General features: G+C 40.1%; 1 protein-coding gene across 1 annotated transcript in view; it reads right to left on the bottom strand.

Moving 5' to 3' along the window:
* Positions 1-26,713, bottom strand: part of LOC109930964 (dynein axonemal heavy chain 8-like) — a 2,199,840-nt gene that overhangs the window by 367,007 nt on the left and 1,806,120 nt on the right. Inside the window, 2 exon segments of the mRNA XM_048596622.1 lie at positions 2,417-2,519; positions 12,467-12,630. Of these exon segments, the coding sequence (XP_048452579.1) occupies positions 2,417-2,519; positions 12,467-12,630 (267 nt within the window).

Here is a 26,713-nt window from a genome sequence, read left to right as displayed (position 1 = left end):
ATGTAATGATTGTAATGACACCAGCCAGCTGGACCATAAAGGAATGAGCTCCCTGACAGGGACTGTTAATCTGGTTCAATCAGGGAACCCTGGTTGACAGATAAGAACAGGATTATTGGATATCCTGTTCACTCTGAGAGCTAGCTCTGAGGAAGCTGGATCAGTGTCAAGGACTCTCCATGTGTAAATGAAAGGTGACATGGTGATGGGATACCAGCCTCTGTGGAATTATTTCAGTGACCTCTATCAAATTGAAGCACAAAGGCACTATGTGCAAGTTTCCCTCCCAGCCATATGGCATCCTGACTTGGGACTATATTACATTTCCTGACTGTGTGGTTTTTATTCATTCATAAGTCATAGGCATCACTGGCCAGGCCAGCATTTATTACACATTCTCAATTGCCCAGAGAGCCATTAAGAGTTGCTCCTCTGATGCTGCTTGGCCTGCTGTGTTCATCCAGCTCTACACCTTGTTATCTCAGATTCTCCAGCATCTGCAGTTCCTACTATCTCTCATTCACATTGCTGTTGGTCTGGAGTCAGATGTACAAGTATGAGGAGAGAATTAGCTAAGGTTAATTGGGTACGTAAGCTAAACGTGAGCAGTAAATAAACAGTGGCAATCTTTTGTTTAATTCAAAATCAACAAAAATGCATTTTATTGAAAAAATACTCAGCAAGAAGGAGAGGTAGGTGAAGTCTTAAACAAATACTTTGTATCGGAATTCACCAAAGAGAAGGAATTGGTGGAGGATGATGTCAGGGAAGGGATGACAGATTTCTAAATCAAGTTGCTATTAAAAAGGAAGAGCTGTTGTTTGTCTTAAAAAGTATTAAGGTAGATAAGTCCCTGGGTCCTGATGGGATCTATCCCAGAATATTGAGGGATGCAAGAGAACAATTTGCTGGAGCTTTGACAGACATCTTTGTGTCTTCTTTGGCCACAGGTGTGGTCCCAGAGGACTGGAGAATAGCTAATGTTGTCCCATTGTTTAGAAAAAGTAACAGAGATAATCCAGGAAATTACAGGCCTGTGAGCCTCACACCAGTGGTAAGGAAATTATTGGAAATGATTCTCAGGGACAAGATCTATAAGCATTTAGAAGCAAATGGACTGATTAGCAATAAACAGCATGGCTTTGTGCACAGGAGGTTGTGCCTCACTAACTTGATCGATTTTTTTCAGGAGGTAACAAAGATGATTGATGAGGTAAAAGCAGTTGATATTGTCTACATGGACAGCAGTAAAGCCTTTGACAAGGTCCTCATGGCAGACTGGTACAGAAGGTGAAGTCACATAGTTATCGGGGTGAGATGGCAGTATGGATTCAGAACTTGCTTAGTCATAGGAGACAGAGCATAGCAGTGGAAGGTTGCTTTTCGGACTGGTGGGCTGTTACTAGTAGTGTTCCACAGGGATCAGTGCTGGGACCGCTGTTGTTCGTGATCTACATAAATGATTTGGAATAAAATGTAGCTGGTCTAATTAATAAGTTTGCAGATGATACAAAGGTTGGTGGAGTTGTGGATAGTGAGGAGGATTGTCAGAGGATATAGCAGGATATAGATCAGTTGGAGGCATGGGCAGAAAAATGAAAGGTGGAATTTAATCTGGACAAATGTGAGGTGATGCATTTTGCAGGACGTTGACAGGCGACCTGATAGAAGTTTATAAGATTGTGAATGGCTTGGATAGAGTGGAAAGTATCAGGCTTTTTCCCAGGGTGGAAGGGTCAATAACAAGGGGCCACAGGTCCAAGTGTGAGGGGGGATGTTTTAAAGATGTACGAGGCAAGTTTTTCACACAAACCGTGATGAGTGCCTGGAACACGTTGCAAAAGAAGGTGGTGGAAGCAGACACAATAGCAATATTCAAGAAGCACCTGGATGAATACAGGAATAGGAAGGGAATAGAGGGATATGGATCCTGTAAGTAAAAACAGTTTTAATGTGGAAAGACAAAATGTGGCAGTGCAGGCTTCGAGGACCGAAAGGCCTGTTCTGTGCAGCATTGTTCTTTGTTCTTCTTTGTTCTTAATTTAATCATCTCAAGCTGCCATCAGTAAAGTGAAACTTCACGTCCTAGTTCATTTAATCACTGCGTATGCTTTACATCCTGCTCAGTGGCTATGTATCAACCCATCCTAACATTTCAACCTGTTGTAGTAGAATTTTAACTCTCAGTCTCTGAGTTCAGTAGTAATCCTTCGTATGTATAATGATAGAACATAAATATTTAAAACAGAAAACAGGGCAAATTAGGATTTGGTACAGAACATTACATTCTACTTGCTTATTTCTACTTCTGAACTTTTCCTTGCCAGTCATAAAAGAGTTGATTAATGTAAACATTTACTTTGTTTCCTCAGTTTTGTTAGGCTTGCAAACAAGATTAAAAACTACTCAAACAAACCTGAATGGTGTGAGAATCACTGGCTTGTCCAAGGATTTCCAATAAAGTTGGATCTGATACAAAGAAGAATCGAGGAAATAGCAACCTTTTCTTTTCCAAATATCTGTCAGAAATAATAATGTTAAAGCTTGTAGCATATTTTAAACTCCAATTTCTTGTTACCAAAGTTCCTGTAACTTTTACTTTCTTTATTACAGTTTGTAGATTTCCAGGGGAGTTTAAAATGGTGAATTAGAGCATATGTTAAAAATAAAATTCAAAGAATAATAGTATTTAAGTTAATGGTTTGATTTTGTTTTCTAGTTAAAATTTTTCTGTAGGCATGTAAGTTGTAAAACAGTAGTTAGAGGAAGAGCATAGACAATAACAGACCAAAAAGAGATTTAAACATAGAGGCAGAGGTCCTCGCTAGGAGCTGTTTACTCTGCATGTAACTTTATGAAGGAAAAAGATGTCACTAAAGTTGGGCTTCTTTCATCCTTCCTCATCTAAAACTGTCATCAAAAAGCTCCTATTCCCTTCTCCCTGAAATAGGTCAAAACTATTTGCTTCAACACTCTCTGCGCTAGTCAGTTCAGCATTCTTCCTACTCTTTGAGTTAAGATGTTTCTTCTGGATAGACAACTGAATTAACTATCATTTTATTAAATTATGAGATGGCTGAGCTAGCAATTATTACATATCCCCAGCTGCCCTTGAGAAGGTGGTGGTGAAGCTGCCTTCTTGAACTGTTACAATTTATTTGGTTTAGGTAGACCAACAAAGCCAGCAGGGAAGAAGTTCTAGGATTTTGACCCAGAGGCAGTGGAGGAATGGCGATATATTTCCAAGTCAGGACGGTGAGTGTCTTGGAGGGGAGCTTGCAGGTGGTGGTTCCCATGTATCTGCTGCCTTTGTCCTTCTAGATGGTCGTAGTTGTAGATTTGGAAGGTGCAGTCTATGGAACCTATCTATATACATCATCTATTGATGGGCCCTAATTATGCTCTTCAACAAGAACGGAAATATTCTCTCTATACAGTCTATGAAAATTGTGAATAATTTTTAAGCCCTCTATTTAGCCAACACTTAAGTCTTCTGTTTTAAAGAAAAAAGCAACCCAGCTTGCCAAGCCTCTTTTCCTGATACTTATACACAATGTCATGTGTGCTATACAGGTAGATCGCACCGTAGAAAGTACATCAGGGTAGCAGAACAGTGTGCAGAATACAGTGTTACAGCCTCAGAGAAGGTGCAAAGAGAGAGCAGAATTTACGAGATCCGTTCAAAAGTCTGATAACAGAGGGAAAAACGTTGCTCTTGAATCCATTTGTACGTGTATTCAAACTTTTATAACTTCTGCCCAATGGAAGAGGGCGGAAGAGAGTATAACTGAAATGGGAAGGATCTTTGATTATGTTGGTTGTTTTTCCAAGGCAGCAGAAAGTATAGATGGAGTCAAAGGATGGAAGCCTGGACTGGGGTGCTTTCATGCCTCTCTGTAATTTCTTGCAGTCTTGGTCAGAAGTCACATGACACCAGTCTTGGGAACAGCAGTTGCCACACCAAGCTGTGATGCATCCAGATAGGTTCTTCTTCTTTCTGTCCTGTACAGCTGGGCCGTGTGTATTGGCATGGCCTTGACTCTGGTTGCATTCCTGCAAGGATCCATCACCCTCATTAATATTGAAAACTGCAAATTGCGTGGAGCTTCTATGGACATATACACTACATGAATGTTTTTCTTGGATTGTCTTGTGGTCAGCCATTCCCCCTGTGCCTGCTTGCTTTCAACCTGCGGTATGACCAACTCTCTTAACATGCTATCCACAATGTTCTCTGCCCCACAATGCACCTTAGTGATTCCAGTTGCTGTTTGAACTCTGAAATCCTTAGCTCAAGTTTATGCAGTAAATGATACTTCCTACACTTGGGCTCATCTAGTTTATAAGAAAGGTCCATAACTCTCCACATGTCTGAGGGTAGGTACACTGCTTGGTCAAGCTGGCTTACTATACCTTTACATACACATTTAAGTTACTTTATGTACTATGACTTTAGTTGCTTTAACTTTGGGGTGGGTGTGTGGAATGCGCTGCCGGCGATGGTAATGGTGTCAGATACATTAGGGACATTTAAGCCACTCTCTGGATAGGCACATGGATGATAGTAAAATGTAGGGTATGCAGAGTAGTTTGATCTTAGGGTAGGATAATAGATTGGCACAACATTGTGGGCCGAAGGGCCTGTATTGTGCTGTACTGTTCTATATTCTACGTTCTTTACTATACCGATCTACAAAATCATGAAGGGCATAGATGCTTAGATAACAAGAAGCATTTCCCTTAGTGGAAGAGTCAATGACCATGGGCACAAATATAAGGTAAGGGGCTGGATGTTTAAAGGAGTCTTAAGAAAGGAAAATCACCCAGAGAGTGATTGGCGTTTGCAGCTCACTGTCTGAGGGAACACCACTGAGGGTGGAAGTGAAATCAGAAGATGAGGTATTTCCATTGCATCAAGGTGGGTCACATTCATTCAAAACACTGGGAGTTGTGAGGAAAATCCACGGACTTGTTGGAACTCGTAAGAATAAGGTTGAAACAAAAGCAATAAAAGCAAGTGGTAAACACGGCTGTGAATGCAGAAGATGTACATCGGGTACATGAGAGATATTAAGGGTTTTTGTCTAAATGAAGACAATGCCTTTATTTCTTCAAAGAAAACATCCAAAACTGTAACTATACTAAGGGACAATGTGGTTACTCAAGCTCTCTTGTTGGAGTAGGGTTTAAATTTTGCCTATAATTACAGAATGTCTAATTGAGGCTAAAGAGACAGTTTCTGAGTATTTTTCCACTGAAGTTAGTAACGAAAACAGTTCATCACCAGAGTAATCGCAAATCATCATGAAGGTCATCACCACATGCTGATGTTGGATGAGATGAAACTTTCTTTTTATATCTGGAACAGCACTTACACAGAGTGTCATTTAGACTCAAAATGTTAACTTGTTTTCTCTCCATGGATGCTGCCTGACCTGCTGTGATATCCAGCACTTTTTGTTTTCAGTCTGGATTCCAGCATCTGCAGTAATTTGCTCCTATCAGTAAATTACCCATGTTTCCACTTGAATAATTTGTATGCAAAGCCCCTGAAGGGCAATGCACACCATCAAATGTGAGGGAGAGGTAGGAAGGTGGGAGAGGGCTAAATCAAAATGGAGTTGGTAGGACAATCACAGCTAGAAGAGGTGTGGAAATGTTAGCTCATTTTTTTACTCATTATAGCCTACCAGCTGAGATAAAATCGGATCAGGATTCTAACTTTATGTCTAATGTTTTCCAGGAAATCATTGACAGTTTGGTATAAAACAATTGCATTATCATTTGCAAACACAGGGAGCTACTGTCAGACTTTCAAAAACATGGTTAAGGCATATGCCATTCCTCATTAAGGAATTCTCATAGAATTGGGACAAAGAATTAGATTATGTATTCGTACCTACCAGAGATTCGCCAAACGATTCTACCGGATTAAATCTATTTGAATTCATGTTATAGTTGTGAGATTAGTTGTTCACTAAAATTGATTATGGAGAAGCTCTTGTACATGAAAAAAGAATCTTCAATATTGGATTGTATCCATGTTTCTAGAAAGGCTCGTAAGAATATACAAGATAGCACAAGAGCATTTGAAAGTTTCACAAGTAGAAATGAAAGAATAGGCAGGTAAGCAATTAGAACATTTCAAGTGAGGATGTAGAAAGGGTATTGCTGCTGTCCAAAATGAACCGCTAAAAGTGGAATTCAGTGCCCATACAGTGGTTAGGAGAGTTTGTAAAGTGACTTATCATAGAATTTTACAGTACAGAAGGAGGTCATTGTATTCATCATCTGTATGAGCTCCTGAAAGAGACAGTTCCATTCTCCAACTCTATCTCTGTAGCCCTCTAAAATTCATCACTTCCAAATATGTATCCAACTCCCTTTTGAAACCATCTATGGAATTCACCTCCACCACTCTCCCAGGCAGCGCATTCTAAATCCTAACATCTGAGTAAAGAAGTTTCTCCTCATCTCACTCCTAGCTCGCTTTCTGATAATCTTGAAATTATGACCTAAATTACTGACATCAACTGGTGGAAACAGAATATCCTTCTTTACCCTGTCAAAATTATTCATAATTTTGAACATCTCAATAAGGTTACCTTTTAATTCTCTCTACTTGAAAGAGAATAAGCCTGATCTCTCTCATCTTTCCTTGTATCTAAAATCCCTCATTCATAGAATCCCTACAGTGTAGGAAACAGGCCCTTCAGCCCTATGAGTCCACAATGACACTCAGAGCATCCCACCCAGACCTATCCCCCTATAGCTCATCTAATCTACACATCCCTGGGCAATTTAGCATGGCCAATCCACCTAGCCTGCACAGCTTTGGACTGTAGGGAGAAACCAGAGCATCTGGAGGAAACCTGTGCAGACATGGGGAGAATGTGCAAACTCCACACAGACGGTTGCCTGAGGGTGGAATTGAACCTGGACCCCTGGCACTGTGAGGCTACAGTGCTAATCACTGAGCCACTGTACCGCCCTTGGTATCATTCTAGTATTCCTGGTAACATTCTAATAAATATGCTTTGCACTGTCTCCTGGCCTTTAACATCTTTCCTTAAGTAAGTTGCCCAGCACTGAACACAATACTCAAAATGTGGTCCGGCAAATGATTTGTTGAGGTGTATCATCGCTTCCTTGCTTTTGTACTCTATGACTTTATATACAAATTCAAGGATCCTATAAGCCTTCTTAACTGTTTCAATTTGCCTGGCCACCTTCAGAGAATTATGTGCATGAATCTTGGATCCCACTACTCCTGTACTCCTCTGAAATTTGTATCATTGAGCTCATATGGTCTCTCCATGTTTCTTGTACCAAAAGCATTACCTCACACTTCTCTGAATTGAAATTCATCTGCCAGGTGTTTGCCTATGTGGCCAACTTGTTAATGCCCCTTTGAAATCGCTCAGTGTCATCCTCATAAATCATATTCTCCCTTACTTTGTATCTTCTGCAAATTTAGAGATTTTGCCCTCAACACCCATCTCCACATTGTTTATATAAATCAGGAAAAGCAAGAGCCCCAACACTGATCCCTGGGGAGCACCACGATTCTGAGAAAATAAATTATTCATCCTTTGATCAGTAATGTCATATAAACACATTGTAAAGGTATTAGCATAAGGAAGAGGATAAGGAAGGACAAGTGTCAGGTGGTAAGAGTAGTGGAAGACGATAGAGATATTAAGAGTGAGATAGAAGGAGAGAGAGACAATTCTCAAAGGACCCACCTACAATTTGACTAGTGACTACAGAAATATTGGGCCTTGTAAACACAATGTTCTCTATATTTAGAGAAAAATCAATAGGAGGATCTTATAAAACTACTTTTGATTTTGATTTGATTTGATTTATTACCATCACACGTACCTAGTTACAGTGAAAAGTTTTGTTTTGTGTGCAGTACAGGCAGATCATACCATGCAAAGTCCATAAGGGTAATAGTACAACGTGAGGAATACAATGGTATGGCTGCAGAGAAGGTACACGAAGAGTTACATCAACATTAAGTCTGAAATTTGAGAGGTCCATTCAGAAGGCCAATAACTTAGTAACGACAAGGTAATCTATAAAGATACACCGATTTGTACTACATTAGCAAGCCACAATGTGGATGTAGGAGAGTCAGGATTGATAAATCAGCATTCTTATCACATAAATAAAACAAAGCATTGCAGATGAGTCCAGGAAAACAAGTTTGTGTGGAAACAGATTTAGTATATGCTGGAAAATTACTTGATTGAACCTAGTCAAAACAAATAGAGTGCACCAATACTGATAGTTCCTAAATGAGTGGAGCAATTAGTTTCTTTATAGATTATAGAAAGGTAAATGTGGTCAGAGGTTGGCAGTATCTCATTTCTTTCAAAGATTGATGTATTGAAAAAGTCTGGAAAGAGCCATCAACTCAAAGGCTAAAGGAATATCCATTTTGTTATGCCAAACTGGTTATGTCAATGTCGAGTGATGTCATTTGGATTAGAGAACGTCCCAGCCACATTTCAGAGGCTTATGAATCAAGTGAGCTAACATCAAGTGAGGCTTGCAAATGTGTAATTAATTTAGATGATGTTGTGGTATATTATAACACAAGGGAAGAGAATGTGAGATAAACAGAAGACCTGTTTAAGCAATTAAAGTTGGCTGACTTAGTAATAAATTTAGCCAAAAGTGGACTTGTGAAAGCAATAATTACTCAGTTAGGTCAGAACAGTGAAAATGAAAGCTCTGACAGAATACCCTGTTCCTAAAACTAAGTGAGAAACATTCAGGAATGTGTGGGTTTTACGAGAATGTTTTGTATGATTTCAGAATCACAGCTGCTTTGAGCCATGCTGTAGCACTGCAACAGGCTTGAGACAGAAATATTGGCAGAGCAACACTGTGGTGAATTGAAGTGGCAAGCACAGGAGGTACTTTTATGGACAGAACATAAATATTCCACAAAGCGATCACCCAGTCTGCTTTTTGTCTGTCCAATGTACAGAAGGCAGAATTGTGAGTGAATACAGTTGACTGGATTGAGTGTAGCACAAGTAAATCGCTACTTCACCTGGAAGATGTGTCTGGGGCTTAGAATAGTGAGGAGGTGCCACTCCTGGGCCCATTTGCCCATCTGACCAAGGTCCCATTGTACTTTTAGACAACTTTCTTCACTGTCCAATACACCACCAATTTTGATGCCAACTTACTAACCAGAATCCTTCCATTATCACAACCAAATCATGTGTATAAATGACAAGATGCAATGGATCCAGCACTGATCCTAGTGGCACACTGCTGGCAACAGACCTCCAGTCTGAAAAACAACCCTCTACCATTACCTTTTGTCTCCTATGTTCAATAGATAGGGTAGAGGGGACTCTGTAGTCAGGGGCACAAGGGGTATTTCTTTGGCTGCATGTGAGACTCCAGGATGGTGTGTTGTTTCCCTGGTGCCTGGCTCAAGGATGTCTCCAATTGAGCACAGGATATTCTGAAGTGGAAGGGTGAGCTGCCAGAGATTGTGATACTAATGACATAGGCAGAAAGAGAGATGACATCCTGCAAAGGAAGTTCAGGGAGTTAAGAAGGAAGATGAAAAACAGGACCACTAGGGTTGTAATCTTGAGATTAATTCTGTGCACATTCCTGTGAGGCTAGGAATAGGAAGATAATACAGTTAAATACACAGCTAGTGAGCTGGTGTAGGAGGGAGGATTTCAGCTATGTGGATCATTGAGACGTCTTCTGGTGTAGGTGGGGCCTTTACAAGAAGGAAGTGTTGTACCTAAACTGGAGGGGCACCAATATTGAAGCAGGGAGGTTTGCTCGTGTCACTTGGAAGTGTTTAAGCTAGTAAGGCAGGGGCACAGGAACCAGAGCAGTAAGACAGTCAGTAAAATGACCAAAGAGGAGTCAGAGACTAAGGCCAATAAGATGAAAAAGAAGAACAGACCAGGAGAGTTTAGCGAACACAACAGAACTTGTAGTCATAGAGTCACAGAGATGTAAAGCATGGAAACAGGCACTCCTCCTTGCCGACCATATATCCTAAATTAATCTAGTCCCATTTGCCAGAATTTGATCCATATCCCTCTAAATCCTTCAGTCTGATGTGTATTTGTTTTAATGTGAGGAGTATGACAGGTAAAGCAGATGAACTTAGAGCTTCTATCAGGTTGCCCCTCATCTTTCGACATTCTAGTGAAAACAAACCAAGTTTGTCCATCAGGAAAGAAGTTTTAAGATGTTCTAGGGACATGAGTTTGAATCCCACTATGGCATTTGGTGCAATTTGACCACAAGATCATTAGAACAGAAGAAATAGGAACTGAAGTAGGCCACTTGGTCTCTTAAGCCTGCTCAGCAATTTAATATGATCATGGCTGATCCAATATTCAAAGACCAAATATCAAAGAACAGTAAGGCCCAGGAACAGGCCCTTTGGCCCACCAAGACTGTGCTGACACATGATGACTTTCTAAACTAAAAACCTTTGCCCTCTACATGATCTGTATCCCTCTATTCCCTGTCTGGGTTCAATTCCAGCCTCGGGCGACTGTGTGTGGAGTTTGCATATTCTCCCCGTGTCTGTGTGGGTTTCCTCCGGGTGCTCCGGTTTCCTCCTACAGTCCAAAGATGTGCAGGCTAGGTGGATTGGCCATGCTATATTGCCCGTAATGTTCAGGGAGGTGTAGATTAGGTGGGTTATAGGGGGATGGGTCTGGGTGGAATGGTCTGAGGTTCGGTGTGGACTTGTTGGGCCGAAGGGCCTGCTTCCACACTGTAGGGATTCTATGATTCTATGATATCTGTCAAGATGCCTCTTAAACATTGCTGTTGTATCTACCTCCGCCACTTCATCTGGTAGTGCATTCCAGGCACTTAACACCCTCTGTGAAAAATACTTGCCTATCCTCTCTTCTTTAAACTTACACCCCTTTACCTTAAATCTATGTCCCCTAGTAACTGACACTTCTACCCTGGGAAAAGGACTCCAACTATCCATTCAATCCACACTTCTCAGAATTTTGTTAACTTCTATCAAGTCACCCCTCATTCTTCGATGTTGAAGTGAAAACAAACCAGGTTTGTTCAATCTCTCTTCATAGCTAATACCCTCCAACCAGACCATATCCTGGTAAACCATTTCTGACCTCTCTGCAAAGCTTTCACATCCTTCTGGTAATGTGGTGACCCGAACTGTATGCAATATTCCAAACGTGGCTTAACTAAAGTTCTATACAGCTGCAACATGACTTGTCAATTTTTATACTCTATGCCCTGACTGATGAAGGCAAGCACGCCATATGCCTTCCTGACCATCTTATCCATTTATGTTGCCATTTTTAGGGAACCCTGGACCTATATGCCTAGATCCCTCTCTAAGCTGATGCCACGAAAGATTCTGCTATTTACTGTAAACCTACATCGTGCATTAGATCTTCCAAAATGCATCACTTTGCATTTGTCCAGATTAAGTTCTCTCTGGCATTTCTCTGCCCAAATCTCCAGCTATCTCTATCCTGCTGTATCCTCTGGCAATCCTCCTCACTATCTGTAGCTCCCTCAATCTTTGTGTCATTCGCAAACTTATTAATCAGACCACCTAAATTCTTCTTCAAATCATTCATATGTATTACAAACAATAGGAGTCTCAGCACTAATCTCGACAAAATACCACTGGTCATAGATCTCCAGTCAGAATTACTCTTTCACTAAGAATCTTCTGCAATAATTTCCCTATCACTGACTTAAGGCTCCAATGGACTGTAGCAATTCAAGAAGGCAGTTAACCACCACTTTACTGGCAATGAGGGATTGGTGATAAATGCTGCCCCAGCCAACGGCATCCACATCCTAAAAATGAATATATTTAAGAAAATTTGCCTTGGTTCTGGACTATTAGTCCAATGACATTACCACTAAGTCACTGACTCCGCTAAATTCATCTATATAGTTCTGAAGGCTGCATGCATTAAGTTAAAAAGTCTTTAATTTTGACTTTTCAAAACTTTATTCCTACTCTGGCTCATTTTGCTTGTGCAGTTAAGGATGGAAATTAATTATTGGCTAGCTTGCAATGCCAACATTCTATGAACGGATTAAATGAAAAAATTCTGTCTTTCGCGATCACACACTAGTTGTCATTCCTCAAAACATTACCTGGACTGTTGTCTTTTCTCATGAAATTTCTCATTTTTTTTCCAGTCCAAATTATATATCTTGGAAGAACACTGAACCTAGCTTAGTTCAAATGAAATAAATTTCATTGGTCCAGCTTCTTCTAATCCCAAATTTGGTGCTACATTACTGAAAACCCATTTCTCCCTCATCAATCATCTTTCCACACAAATTCTAGTCTCCGATCTTATTTCCTTCATGACACTTTGCTTTTACCTTATTGGTTGTAAGCCACACTTATTGCAAATGTAACATGCAAATATTATATGTCAACTGATCTTCTTACCCTGTTAGGGATTTCTGGCAAACCTCCAGTTGCTCCTGTAAATGGGGTAAAAGCTGTCCCATCGTGTCATCTCCCACACAGCACTGAACCACTGTTGGAATTTCATGAGCTCGTTGCATAATTTTTATCCAAGATTTATCAACATTTTGAAAACGTTTTGCTTCCTAGGAAAGCAATGATAGAATTCATCAACTACAGAGCTTTGAAACTGTATTGTGGAGAAGTCTAATGTCTGGGGATGAGTGTCCATACCTCTGATTCAAGCTCAGGGTTCAAGATCCACTCCAAGATTTGATAGCCAAGGAAAATAAATCACCCTTTGGTTAAAAAAGTGGAATATCAAGTTATAAATCCCTAGCAGGTGAGGAGGAGATGGCAATGATATTATTGCTAGACTATTACTGCAGCGACCCAGATAATTCTCTGGGGAGCCAGGTTCAAATCTTGCCAAGAATGGTACAATTTAACTTCAATAAAAATATGGAATTAAGAGTCTAATTATGGCTATGAAACCATTGTTGATTGTTAGGCGAAAAACATCACTAATGTTCTTCAGGGAAGGAATCTGTTATCCTCACCTGGTCTGGCTTACATGTGACTCTGGACCCACAGCAAGTCCCTCTTAACTACCCTCTGGGCAATTAGGAATAAATGCTGGCTTAGGCAGTGACGTCAAAAACCCACAATGGAATGAAAAAAAGAATTGCAGAGAGTCTGCTCAGTCATGTGATTGACAGAAAATTGCACTCTTGGCAATCACCATTCATAGTTCTGGACTATAGTGTGTCTGCAAACATGCATGTTCCACTGCAATTTTGAATGCCTTTGCAGGGTGGGGATCCAATCCCAAATCCATCCCAGTCAGAATGGAGATTGAATCCTGTGCTGTTGGTATCACTCTGGTCCACACTGACTCTCCAGCTAACTGCACGCCCAAATAAGGAATCCTTGTTGTTGTGGTAACATGCACTTCCTCTTTGATTTTGTTTCGATAGTAGTGAATTTCCTTGATGGTTTTGATGCACAATTGGAGCAAGTAACTTATCATTGGAAGAAAACTGAGCATTCTTCACCCATAAATTTCTCCTCCTCAAGTCGCCTTGCACTTTTGCTCTTTCCCATGATCCACACTCTTCAATGGTCATTGGGCCAGACATCTCTGCAACAGTTTTATAAGCTCTAGGCGCCCCATTTCCACTTAAATCAGTTGTAAAAGATGTTTGTAGTGGATATCATTTCTGCAAGGAACATTTTTAGTGGATATGTTTTCATCAACTCTTCTTGCAGTACTTGCCTATGGGGTTTGAAAGAATTAAATGGTGAATATTAATTACAAATATTATGCTTAGCACCTTTTAAAACTTGGTATCTCCGGAGAATAACAGACTAACCTAAATTACATGGTTGTTCACAGTTGAGGTAAGACTAAAAGTCCACAGGAATAATAACAGACAAGAACTGACTAGCATGTATATCCCCTTTTCAGGCCAACAGTCTTATACAACATGTACCACTAACTATTTTCCCCTCATTTAATCCATTATGCAATTCATTATATGAGGTTTAACACCAACCCTTCTCCTTCCAAATCTCTAACTTCATAAATGTATGCTAACTTGGATGGGTGAATGATCTCCTGCTTAAACAAGAATAGACTGATGAGTCTTTTATTTCATGCATATCTTCTGCTGTAAAGACATATGAGTGTTGACATTTGACCAGAGAATCATTTCCAGAGAATCTTTGCTTCTTTGAAAAGGGTGATGGATTACAACAATCTCTTTTAAATACTGTCTAAAGGCCTTTCACATTTTCTTTTGGTTGATGTGTTAACTTTGCTTTTGATTAATTCAAGATCATAAGATGCTTTTGTGGGTTAAAGACAAATAAAGGGTCCTTCCAAATCTGTGAAGCCTTCTTTGTTGGGAATACTAGAAAGTTGCTCAGCATCAATTTGCTGATTTCAACTGGTGTATATTTCTTTTTTGAATGTGTATTCTTATAAGGCCAGTAAAGTCTTTTGGTGTCACAAGTCATGTTGGTCAACAGATGTTTAATAATGACTACTCTGCAGATGTTAGGATTTCAACAATTGTTTCTATTTTTTGTATATTTTTGAAAACGATGCACTTTTTTCCAAAAGGTATTCTTGTGGCACATCTTGGGCAGTGACTACTAGAATCAGAAGAACTGAACACCATTTGTGCTGATTTATTGCATGACTCTTTGCAATGTATGTGCCTCATTAAGTTGACAATACTTGATGGTCTTCTGGAGTAAACCTGTTCATTGGATTTTTCTATGGTCTTCCAAATCTCACTCTTGAATGTAAGATGGATAACCTTTTCTGGTGTATGATCTTTTTGGATTGTGAAAGACAATTCTACAGATAGCAAGACAACTCTATCTCTGATAGGTCTGTTGGTACTACCTCATATTCACAAAATTCAGGCAATGCATAAAAATCTGTTATGAAATTACCAACACGTTTTCCTGGAAGTTGTATTCTTTTATTGAACCTTGCAGATTACATAACAGAATTGGTTCTGAAATTGAAATGGTTGTCAAAGTATATTTTAAGTCTTCATTAAAAGTATCAGTATCTTTTGTAACATTCTGTTTGTTAATGGTATGGTGTCCTAATGGTCCCAAAGAATAAAATAGTACATTTCTTGTTCTGATTGTGACTTTTTGTGCTGACCTGAAGCAAATCTGTATTTCATGAATTATTTCTTCCATTCTGACCAATTTCATTCTTTCTTGAGTTTCGACAACCATAAATCAGCCTAAAGGTTCAATAATTTTCTCCATTTCTTTGTTTTGAATTAGATTATTCACTTTAAGTTCTGCAAACATTTTTCAAATTATTGAAAAACTGAAGTATCTTCACCTTTTCATCTTTAAATTTGAATTATAGTCTTAATTCAATTGCTTGAAAGCTTGACAAAAATTATCCAGCTTGAAGAACACCTTTAATAATTGAAATTCTATTTTTAACCATTGATAAAGCAAAATAAATATTTTAATAAGCTGTTAAATTGCAATGAATTATTGCTTTAAGCTTCTTCCTTCAATTCCTCGTCAAATTATATCTGTATTTTAAGTTGCAAAAGCTTTTTGCAAAACCTTTAAATTGTAAAGGTATAGTTTCAATAAAGCTTTCAAATTGTTCTTTTTGAAAATTGTATAAACAACTCTTTAAATTGTATTGTCTTATTGTCTTCATAAATGTAAGATTTTGATTATAAAGAAATAAGATGGAGGATTGGCACCATTTCATTTTTTTTCTTGGTGGCTTTCTAAAAAAAAGGATGACTTGTCACATTTTGGTGTCTTCTTAACCAGTTTGTGTCCTTTCTAATGGAAGAACAGGGTAGTTCAGGGGAGGCAGTGGCCTAGTGGTATTATTGCTGGACTGTTAATCCAGAGACTCAGATAACATTCTGGGGACTTGGGTTCAAATCCTGCCACAGCAGATGGTGGAATTTGAATTCAATAAATGGATGGAATAACCATGAATCCATTTCTGATTTTTGAGGAAAAACCCATCTGGTTCACTAATGCCCTTTAGGATAGGAAACTGCCATCCTTACCTGGACTGGCCTGCTTGTGACTCCAGACCCACAACAATGTGGTTGACTCTTAACTGCCCAATGGGCAATTAATGCTGCCTACCTAGTGATGCCCTGATCCCATGAATGAATAAAAAAATTCACACTGTCATGAATTCTTAGTTGTACAATAAAAATTAGCTTCAACTTGAGGGTGAAAAAATGACCAGAAATTGGCTAATTTTGGGGAGTTTCATGGAGCGTTTCTCTCCGTAAGATCTAGCAAGTTTTCTCATGCTATTGTCCTCAGCATGTCCCATTAGCTATGTACTACATCTCTATACAGCACATGCTATCTTGCTTTCTTGGCATTTTGGTATTGCCCCTATCTTTGACCATAAGGCCTGGGGTCAGGTCCCACCTGTTGCAGAGATGTGTCATAGCACATCTGAACAGGTTAATTAAAAATATCTATGATCCTGTGTAAGGGAGTGTTATTCTTTCCCTAACATCCAATGTAGCTTAACATCTTCTCATTGTTCAATGTGGGACCATCAGATATTGGAAAGCCTTTAAAATGTGAAAATGTTTCCTTTTATTCAGCAACAGTAAAACCGAAGAAAAAGCAAACGAAAGATGCATTTGCTTCTCGGATCAGAAAAGGACCACTTGCCATTTGAGTAGCAACAAATTTACAATTAATGAGCAATTACTGCACTCAGCTCAAATTATTAGAACCCAATGTCAATTATGTCCTTTTGGCATGTTGCACCTGATGCTGCAGGCCTGTCAGACAGAAAATAATGTCCCTCCTCTCCACCGTCCTCATAGACTCATAGAGCTATAAAGCATGGAAACAGACCCTTCGGTCTGACAAGTCCCTGCCGAACATAATCCCAAGCTAAACTAGCACCCCTGCTTGCTCCTGGCCCATATCGCTCCAAACCTTTCCTGTTCTTGTACTCATCCAAATGTCTTTTAAATGTTGTAATTGTACCCACATCCACCACTTCCTCAGGGAGTTTATTCCACATGCAAACCATCCTCTGTGTAAAAAATTTGCCCCCATGTTTTTTTTGAGTCTTTCTCCTCTCACCTTAAAAATGCGCCTCCTAGTCTTGAAATTCCCCATCCTAAGGAAAAGGTGACTACCATTAACTCTATCTATACACCTCATTATTTTACAAACTTCTAGGTCACCTCTCAACATCCTACACTCCATTTAAGGAGATATAAAATAACATGTATTTCTGACAATAGTAATGATACTATCCATTAATCATGAAGAAGGTTGTCCACAAAGATCTACTAATCTCCGTGCCATTGATTTCCCTTTTTTTCAATGTCTGTTTGAATCTGGTAATGAGTCAGAGGGATATCCAGGTGTTCAACAACTATGATGTAATCAAGTAAGGTAAGCAGATATCATAATAAAGTATTCTCACAGACAGCAAACCAGAAAGTTAAAACAATGATAATCCTTTTCTTGAATAATATAATTGACTGGAAGTAAAATAAATGTTTGGCATATACAGAAGAGATTTAAAAAAGACTTTAACACAATTAAACATGTGGCATTTTATGTCATAGTGGAGAAATCTACCATTTCAAAACCAAACAAAAAATAGTTTTTCTGCTCTACTGAGACTTATTAACCATAACTAGGAGCTTAGTGAATCAGAGATAGTAGGAACTGCAGATGCTGGAGAATCCGAGACAACAAGGTGCAGGGCTGGATGAACACAGCAGGCCAAGCAGCATCATAGGAGCAGAGAGGCTGACGTTTCGGGCCTTGCTCCTATGATGCTGCTTGGCATGCATAATTCTTTACTTCCCTTTGAAGAGCAGCAAAAATCCATAACAACAATAAGTTGCATGTAGGCTTTTAGAAGATGAATAATTTATTGTTGTTCTTTATTGTTAGTTCACTTTTCTTATTTTGGAGCCTCAAAGTATTATTTTGTATTGTGCTTTCTAAAAAAGGGAGCGACACGCAATTTTCCAAGAACTCTGAAAGATTTAGTCAGGGTGTCCACAATTTGCTCCCCTACTTCCTTTTTAACACCCTCAGATGAAAATCGTCAGGTGCTGAGTTTCATCACTCTTTGATTCCATTAATTTCCTCATTACCGATATTTTACTTACATTAACTAATGTTCAGAGTCAATACAGTGTGGAGCTAGAGGACACAGCAGGTCAGGCAGCATCAGAGGACCAGGGGAGTCGACGTTTCAGACCTAGACCCTTCATCATTCAGCCCCTGTTCCCGATCCACTATTAATTTCCTCAGGACTTCCTCCTGTTCTACTGTAAATACTGAGGCAAAGTACTTCTTCAACATGTCTGTCATTTCCCCTCATTGAAAATATCCCCACTTTCAATCTTTAGTGGGCCAACATTGCTCCTGTTTTCCCTTTCTAAAATTTCTTTTTTATTGTTTTGATATCACTTTCAGTAGTTCTTATAAGCTGATTTGTGGCCATTTACTTGTATTTTATCTTCCCTTTTTTTTCTGATGAAGGGTCTAGGCCCGAAACATCAGCCTCTCTGCTCCTATGATGCTGCTTGGCCTGCTGTGTTCATCCAGCCCTGCACCTTGTTGACTAGGAGCTTAGTACTGCATTTTAAAAACCTAGTTACATCTCATTCAACATTAACTTTATCATGGGTTTTTATAACAAGGCAAACAGTGTAAGTTATAGAATGATAGAATCATAATTCTCATCAGATTATTATTTTCTAAATGATGGTAGATTTTGGGTATGTGTATGTTGTGTGTTGGGGAGGGGTGTTAAATAGTGCACTATATTAAGAAATGCAGAGTCACTGAAAGCAACTTCTGGATTTAACTGCATATGCGAGGACACCAAAAATTGCTGCCAGTATCAAGCAGTAATGATGAACACTTACAATTTTGTTGTCATTGCTATTGCAAGTTCAGGGTCACTACCACTAATCTTCAGTTACCAGTATGACGTTGCTGGCAAAAATCTAAATAGCAAAGCGCTAATAAGCATAAAATATAGCTTCGTAACTGACTGCAAGCCAATTAGTCCAGTTGACAATAATTTTGGTTCTCTTTATTTATAAATTAGTGCCATTTCAGGTTTGGCTTGACTTTGCATTAATTAACATTTATTTATGTTAAATAGCACTAAAGTACTTTTTTTTCGAACTGAGTATAGGATTGGAAATGGCAACCAATTCTAGACTAACCCCTTGGGTTTTAATGTATGGCCTGATCTTTGATTACAGGATCTTCCTTGCCTGAGAAATCTAAGAAAAATGTTCAGAACAACACCAGGATCTCCTCTTTACATTGGTCAGCCGTCCAAAGCAGTGTTACTCAGTATTACGACACAGGGATCACTAGCCAGACTAAATCAGACATACTAACTCTGGATTCTCAACACAGTGAAATTAAAATATTCAATGACCCTCAAAATACTCTAATTGTTCCTAACCAGCCTTTAAGAATAACAGATATCAGACAACAAGGGTATAACTTAGCAAGTATTAATGATTTGTTATCAATACTACAACATCAGCATAGCAAAGCTAAACAACAATTAATATCACACACACACACACACACACACACACACTCACTCTCTCCCCTACCACCCGTACCCCCCTTTCTCTCTCTCCCTCTCACTCTCACACACACAACCACACACACAAATCTATGGGGCATATTTGTATTTGCAGATACATTCTATTTTGTTCAAAAAGCATACAATTTATAGACAGTCAGTCAATGTGGCATTTTATAAGTTCCTATTTTAGACATAAAACCAGTCTGACTTCAAACCAAAACACAAACAGATTCTAAACAAGGCTTCACACCTAACATGCATTGTCTGACCTAAAATGTTACCTCTTCTTTACACTGATAAAACCTTTAGTTCTCTCAGGGCAGTGACTTGAAAGAAATTTGGGGATTTACATATACATATTAATCAAATAAAACCTTCTAACTGACTAAAAATTTAACAGCATCTTAGGTTTGTTTAATACATCCTCAGCAGTTGTGTGACCCCTTGATCTTTTACTTATAAATTCCGTATTCTCTGTGCTTCTTTCTCACATCCTCTGACGAAGGGGCTATGCTCTGAAAGCTTGTGCTTTCAAATAAACCTGTTGGACTATAACCTGGTGTCGTGTGATTTCTGACCTTGTCCACCCCAGTCTAAACTTGGCACCTCCACATCAAAGGACTGAGCAATAAAGGCAAACGTGCAAATGCCTATTTAACCACCCTGTTTATACGTGATGCAAAATTCAAAGAATTATATACCTGTACCTTAGCTTCTGCTGTTCTACAACACTACACACGGCCCAGCCATTAATTGCATAAGCCATAACCTTGTTTGTTGTACCAAAATAATATATCTCACATTTATCCAGATTGAGCATCCCATTCAGAAAACAGATTCCACTCTCCTCGTTCTTCAGAGTCCATCACATTTCCACTTGGCCTGCTCCAGTTGCGCTAGGTTATATGTCTAACACACATTCTGGGGTGTACTGAAACATTCCCCCAGAATATTGAAGCATCAGAACCTTACTTTCAGCAAGCCTATCATTTGCTGCATGATGGCTCTGGTTAAACAATAGGCTACATTTTATACTTAGGCTCAGCATCAGCCAGAGGGTTGCATAGCAGAGACATCAGTCATGGTTTCAGGGGGAATCCTTGTCTCGCAGTGATCGCTGTTGAAGGCATTTGCTCTTCAAATGAAGCAGGAACTTGGGAGTTCTGAAAGATATAGACATCATGGCAGCTTTCAGGGTACCTGGTGCAGACTTCTAGCATGTGGTACTGATGGTACAGATGATGTATATATTGACGGAATAGAATCCTTTTCCGTTGATAAAAATGACCTGCATTGTGATATGGTGCTCTAAATGCAATGTGTGTGCAGTAGATAGTGCCTGTACCTGGAAGAAGCTTGCCATGTTGGCAAAGGCTACTGCCCTGGGTACAGAGTAACCTTGTCATGGGTAAATGAGTTGAAGTGGAGTGATAAGGCACAAAGAACATCAGTAACAACCTTGATGCATTTTTTGGTTGAGGGTTGTGAGATACCACACAAGGACCCAGTGGATCCTTGGAAGCAGACAGCTGCCTTAAGCTTTAGCTGTCACCTTGACGGTCACTGGGGTAGGAAGTTCCACGCTCAAGAGGACTAGAATATAAATAATGTACTTCTGAGGTTTTTTAAGGCTCTGGTCAGACCACATTTAGAGTATTGTGAGCAAATTTGGGCCCCATACCTCAGGAAGGATGTACTGGCCCTGGAACTGGTCCAGAGGAGGTTCACAAGAATGATCCCAGGAATGAAAAGTTTAACATATGAGGAATGTTTGAGGACACTGGCTCTATACTCGATGGAATTTAGAAGGATAAGGGGGGATCTAATTGAAACGTACAGAATACTGAACAGCCTGGACATAGTGGATGTTGGGAAGATATTTACGTTAGCAGGAGGGACTAGGGCCCGAAGGCACAGCTTTAGAGTAAAGGGAAGACCCTTTAGAACAGAGATGAGGAGAAACATCTTCAGCCAGAAATTGGTGAACCTATTGAATTCATTGCCACAGAAGGCTGTGGAGACAAAGTCATTGGGGTGGCACAGTGGATCAGTGGTTAGCACTGCTGCCTCACAGCGCCAGGGACCCAGGTTCAATTCCACCCTCAGGCGACTGTCTGTGTGGAGTTTACACATTCTCCTTGTGTCTGCGTGGGTTTCCTCTGGGTGCTCTGGTTTCCTCCCACAGTCCAAAAATGTGTAGGTGGATTGGCCACGCTAAATTGCCTGTAGTGTTCAGGGATGTGTAGATTAGGGGGATGGGTCTGGTTGGGATGCTCTGAGTGTCAGTGTGGACTTGTTGGGTCAAAGGACCTATTTCCACACAGTAGGAGTTCTATTCTATTCTAAGACAGCAATAGGTAGGTTCTTGATTGTCAAGGGATCAAGGGTTACAGGGAGAAAGCAGAATGGGGTTGAGAAACTTATCAGCCATGATTGAATGACAGAGCAGACTTGATGGGCTGAATAGCCTAATTTCTGCTCCTATGTCTTATGGTCTTATGGTCAAATATGGTAGGTGATTGTAAATGCTGTATCATTACAGAAACCTTGCCCCACCACTTTTACACTCCACATCACCAAAGAAAAGCTGCATTGTTTTATTTTAAAATTCATCCATGGAACATGGGCATTATTGGCTTAGCCAACATTTATTGCCTATTCCTAATTGTCCTTGGGAGGATGGTGGTGAATGGCAGTTCATAGATCCACGAAGCTATTAGGGAGGGAGTGCAGAATTTTGATCCAGTGACAGTGAAGGAACAGTGATATATTTCCAAGTCAGGATGGTGAGTGACTTGGATGTGAACTTGCATGTGTTGGTGTTCCTATGTATTTGCTGCCCTCATCTTAGCAGATGGAAGTGTTTAGATTTGGAAGGTGCTATCTAAGGAGCCTTCGTGAATTCAACAGTGCATCTTGTGGATGGTACATATTGCTGTGACTGATTTTCAATGGTAGACAGAGCGGATGCATGTGCATGTGGTGCCAGGCAAGCAGGCTGCTTTGTCCTGGATGGTGTTAAGCTTCTTGAGTGTTGCTGGAGCTGCATTCATCCAGGCAAGTGGGGAGTATTCCATCACATTCCTGACTTGTTGATGGTGGATAGGATTTGGGTAGTCAGGAGGTGGGTTACCTGCTGCAGTATTCCTAACCTCTGACGTGTATTTATAGCTGCTGTATTTATATAGGCAGTACAGTTCAGGTCCTGGTCAATGCTAACCCCCAGGGTGTTCATATTGGGGGATTCAGTGATGGTAAAACTATTGAATGTCAGGGTCGATGGTCAGATTTTCTGTCTCTTATTGGAGATGGTCATTGTCTGGACGCATAAGCGTTACATGCCACTTTATAGTGAAAGCCTGGATAGTGTCCTGGTCTTGCTGCATTTGGACATGGACTGCTTCAGTCTCTGAGTCCAAATGGGGCTGCCAAATTGTGCAGTCATAAGCAAACATCCTCACGTTTGATCTTATGATGGTGGGAAGGTCACTGATGAAGCAGCTGAAAATGGTTGGGCCTAAGACACTACCCTGAAGAACTTCTGCAGAGATGCCTGCAGCTGAGATGACTGGTTTCCAGCAATAACAATCATTTTCTTATGTGCCAGATATGACAGCAGCGAGTGGAGAATTTTTCTCCCTGATTTCCATTGACTACAGTATTGCTAGGACTCCTTGACACCTCAGTTGGTCAAATGCAGCCTTAGTGATGAGTGTTGTCATTCTTACCTCACCTCTGTAATTCAGCTCTTTTGTCCATGTTTGAACCAGCTGCAGCAGGTAGTAAAGAAGGAAAACTGTATGTTCGCCTTCATAGTAATAGGATTTGAGTACAGGACCAAAGATGCTTTGCTGCAATTACATAAGGTGGGGCCACACAAATAATATTGTGTGCAGTTTTGGTCTCCTTATCTGAGGAAGAATGTTCTTGCTATAGTGGGAGTGCAGCGTAGGTTTACCAAATTGATTCCAGGTATGGCAGAAATGACCTATAAGGAGAGATTGAGTTGGTTAGGATTGCATTCACTCTGGTTTGAAGAATGAGGCGTATCTATATAAACCTATATAAATCTAACAGGACTACACAGGGTAGATGCAGAAAGGATGTGCCCAATCAGGGAGGAGTCCAGAACCTGCGGTCATAGTTTAAGGATAAGGGGGTAAACCTTTTAGGACTGAGATGAGGAGAAATTTCTTCACCCAGAGAGTTGTGACCCAATGGAATTCACTACCACAGAAAATAGTTGAGGCCAATACATTTTGTGTTTCCTTCAAAAAAGAGTAGATATAGCTCTTAGGCTAAAGAGATAAGAACAAAGAATGAAGAGCAAAGAAAATTACAGTACAGGAACAGGCCCTTCGACCCTCCAAGCCTGCGCTGATCCAGATCCTCTTTCTAAATCTGTCGCCTATTTTCCAAGGATCTGTATACCTCTGCTCCCTGCCCATTCATGTATCTGTCTAGATACATCTTAAATGACGCTATCGTGCCTGCCTCTACCACCTCCGCTGGCAATGCGTTCCAGGCACCCACCACCCTCTGCGTAAAGAACTTTCCACGCATATCTCCCTTAAACTTTTCCCCTCTCACTTTGAAATCGTGACCCCTAGTAATTCAGTCCCCCACTCTGGGAAAAAGCTTTTTGCTATTCTCCCTCTCTATACCTCTCATGATTTTGTAGACCTCAATCAGGTCCCCTCTCAACCTCCGTCTTTCTATTGTAAATAATCCTAATCTACTCAACTTCTCTTCATAGCTAGCGCCCTCCATATCAGGCAACATCCTGGTGAACCTCCTCTGCCCCCTCTCCAAAACATCCACATCCTTTTGGTAATGTGGCGACCAGAACTGTACGCAGTATTCCAAATGTGGTTGAACCAAAGACCTATACAACTGTAACATGACCTGTCAACTCTTGTACTCAATACCCAGAGATGTAAGGGGGATGGTAGGATTAGGCTATTGAGCTCAATGATCAGCCATGATCATAATGAATGGAGGAGCAGGCTTGAGGGATTGAATGGCCTACTCCTGCTCCTATCTCCTATGTTTCTATCTAACCGAAGTGTAATGAGGTAAGAAACTGAGTGACCCTGGTGGAACCCAAATTGGGTGCCATTGAGTAAATTATTGCTGAGCCAGTGCTGCTTGATAGCACACCTTCCATCACTTTGTTCATGATTGAGAGTAGACTGATGGAGCAGTGATTGGCTGGGTTGGTTTTGACCTGCTTTTTGTATACAAGATAAAGCTGGGCAATTTTCCACTTTGTTGAGTATCTGCCAGCATTCTAGCTGTACTGGAACAGCTTGGCTAGGATGCAGCAAGTTCTGGAGCACAAGTCTTCAGTACTATTGTCAGAATTGTTGTCAGGACGCATAGCTTTTGCAGTACCCTGTGCTTTGATCATTTCTTGATGTCAGGTGGAGCATTCAAATTGGCTAAAGACCAGTATCAGTGATAGTGAGGACCACTGGAGGTGGTTGAGATGAATTCAAATTGTTGTAAATGCTTCAGCCATATCTTTTCCATTGATCTGCTGTGCTCTCTCAATGTTGAGGATGGGCTTACTTATGGAGCCTCCTCCTCAAATTTGTTGTTTAATTGTCTACCACCATTCATGACTGGATGTGGCAGGACTGTAGAGCTTAGACCTGATCTGTTATTTGTGAGATTATTTTGCTTTGTCTATCACTTGCTGGTTATGTTGTTTAGCACACAAATAGTCTTGTTTCTATACCTTCACCAGATTGACACCTTATTTTTTGGTATAGCCGTGGGGCTTCTGCTGGCATGTTCTCCTGCACTGTCCATTGATCCAGGGTTGATCTCCTGGCTTGATGGTGGTCGTAGAATGGGGATGCTAAGCCATGAGGTTGTAGATTGTGTTGGAGTACAATTCTGCGGTTGCTAATGGCTCACTGGATTGAGTCTCAGTTATTGAGAGTGTTGGGAAATGGGATGAAATCTTTTTTGCAGAAATTCTGAAGTTGGGAGAAGTTTTGAGTTTTGAAGAAGGGTCACCGGACCCAAAATGTTAACTCTGATTTCTCTTCACAGGTCCTGACAGACCTGCTGAGTTTTTCCAGCAATTTCTCTTTTTCTGTTTTTGTTTCTGATTTCTAGTATCCACAGTTCTTTTGGCTTTTTGAAACTTTGTTTTACTGTGTGACTTAAGATCATTCTAATTGTCTATGTTTTAATTTATTCTTTTGTGTAATAAACATCTGTTCTGTTGAAGAAAATCTGCAGCTGACAAACCATCAAGTTAACTAACTAGATCAAGAAAAGTTATCAGCTAGTTTGTATTCTGGGATCTGTTTGTCCAGTCATACCATCAGTTAGGAAAATAGCAATACAAATAACAGAAAGAAATATTCAAATCTTTAACCCTATACCAAGCTTACAGGCACTCATCTCAGGGAAGTTACTTCCCTCTCCGTGCAAAAGCTTATCCAATCAAATGTCTGGGGGAAGCGTGTTGGAGAGGCCTTCAATATTGCTCAGGAACCAATCCTGAGTTCTTACTGCGTTGAGCCCTCTCAAAGCGACACCATGGTTCAACTGAAAAAACCAATCAAGAGACTGTCTCTGGGCAAAACTGTGCAGAACATGTGCTCATGATGTTCATATTTCCAGCAGCCACTTCACTCAACATTTCAGAAACAACTAACTCCAGTAACTCATTTTTCAAACTGCAACATCTACTTCCACAGTTTCTTAGTTTAAATTCGTTGGTATTATTTCTCCATACTTTTATTTATAGTTAAAAAAGGTGGCCTTTACACATACTGCTGTTACACTCTGATATCTTTATTCATCTTTATTCACCAGTGGAAAACCTGTTCATGAGACAGGTTCAAACCTTGTAAAGCCATCACACTTGAACTTCTTAGGAATAGAAGAGAAACTTCCCATAAACAAGAGAGAATAAAGATTGATACATAACCAGTATGCAGATGTGGAACAGCTTACTCTGCACATAGACCACAGGGTTCAGGCCATGCATCCTACCCAGGAAATCTGATAACCCCAAGAAGTCAAAAATCACATGACATCAGGTTATAGTCCAACAGGTTTATGTGAAATCACAAGCTTTC

Source organism: Rhincodon typus, chromosome 5 (genome assembly GCF_021869965.1).
Source record: "Rhincodon typus isolate 14 chromosome 5, sRhiTyp1.1, whole genome shotgun sequence".
In the NCBI taxonomy this organism is placed as follows: Eukaryota; Metazoa; Chordata; class Chondrichthyes; order Orectolobiformes; family Rhincodontidae; genus Rhincodon; species Rhincodon typus.
This window is presented reverse-complemented; position numbering and strand designations above follow the sequence as displayed.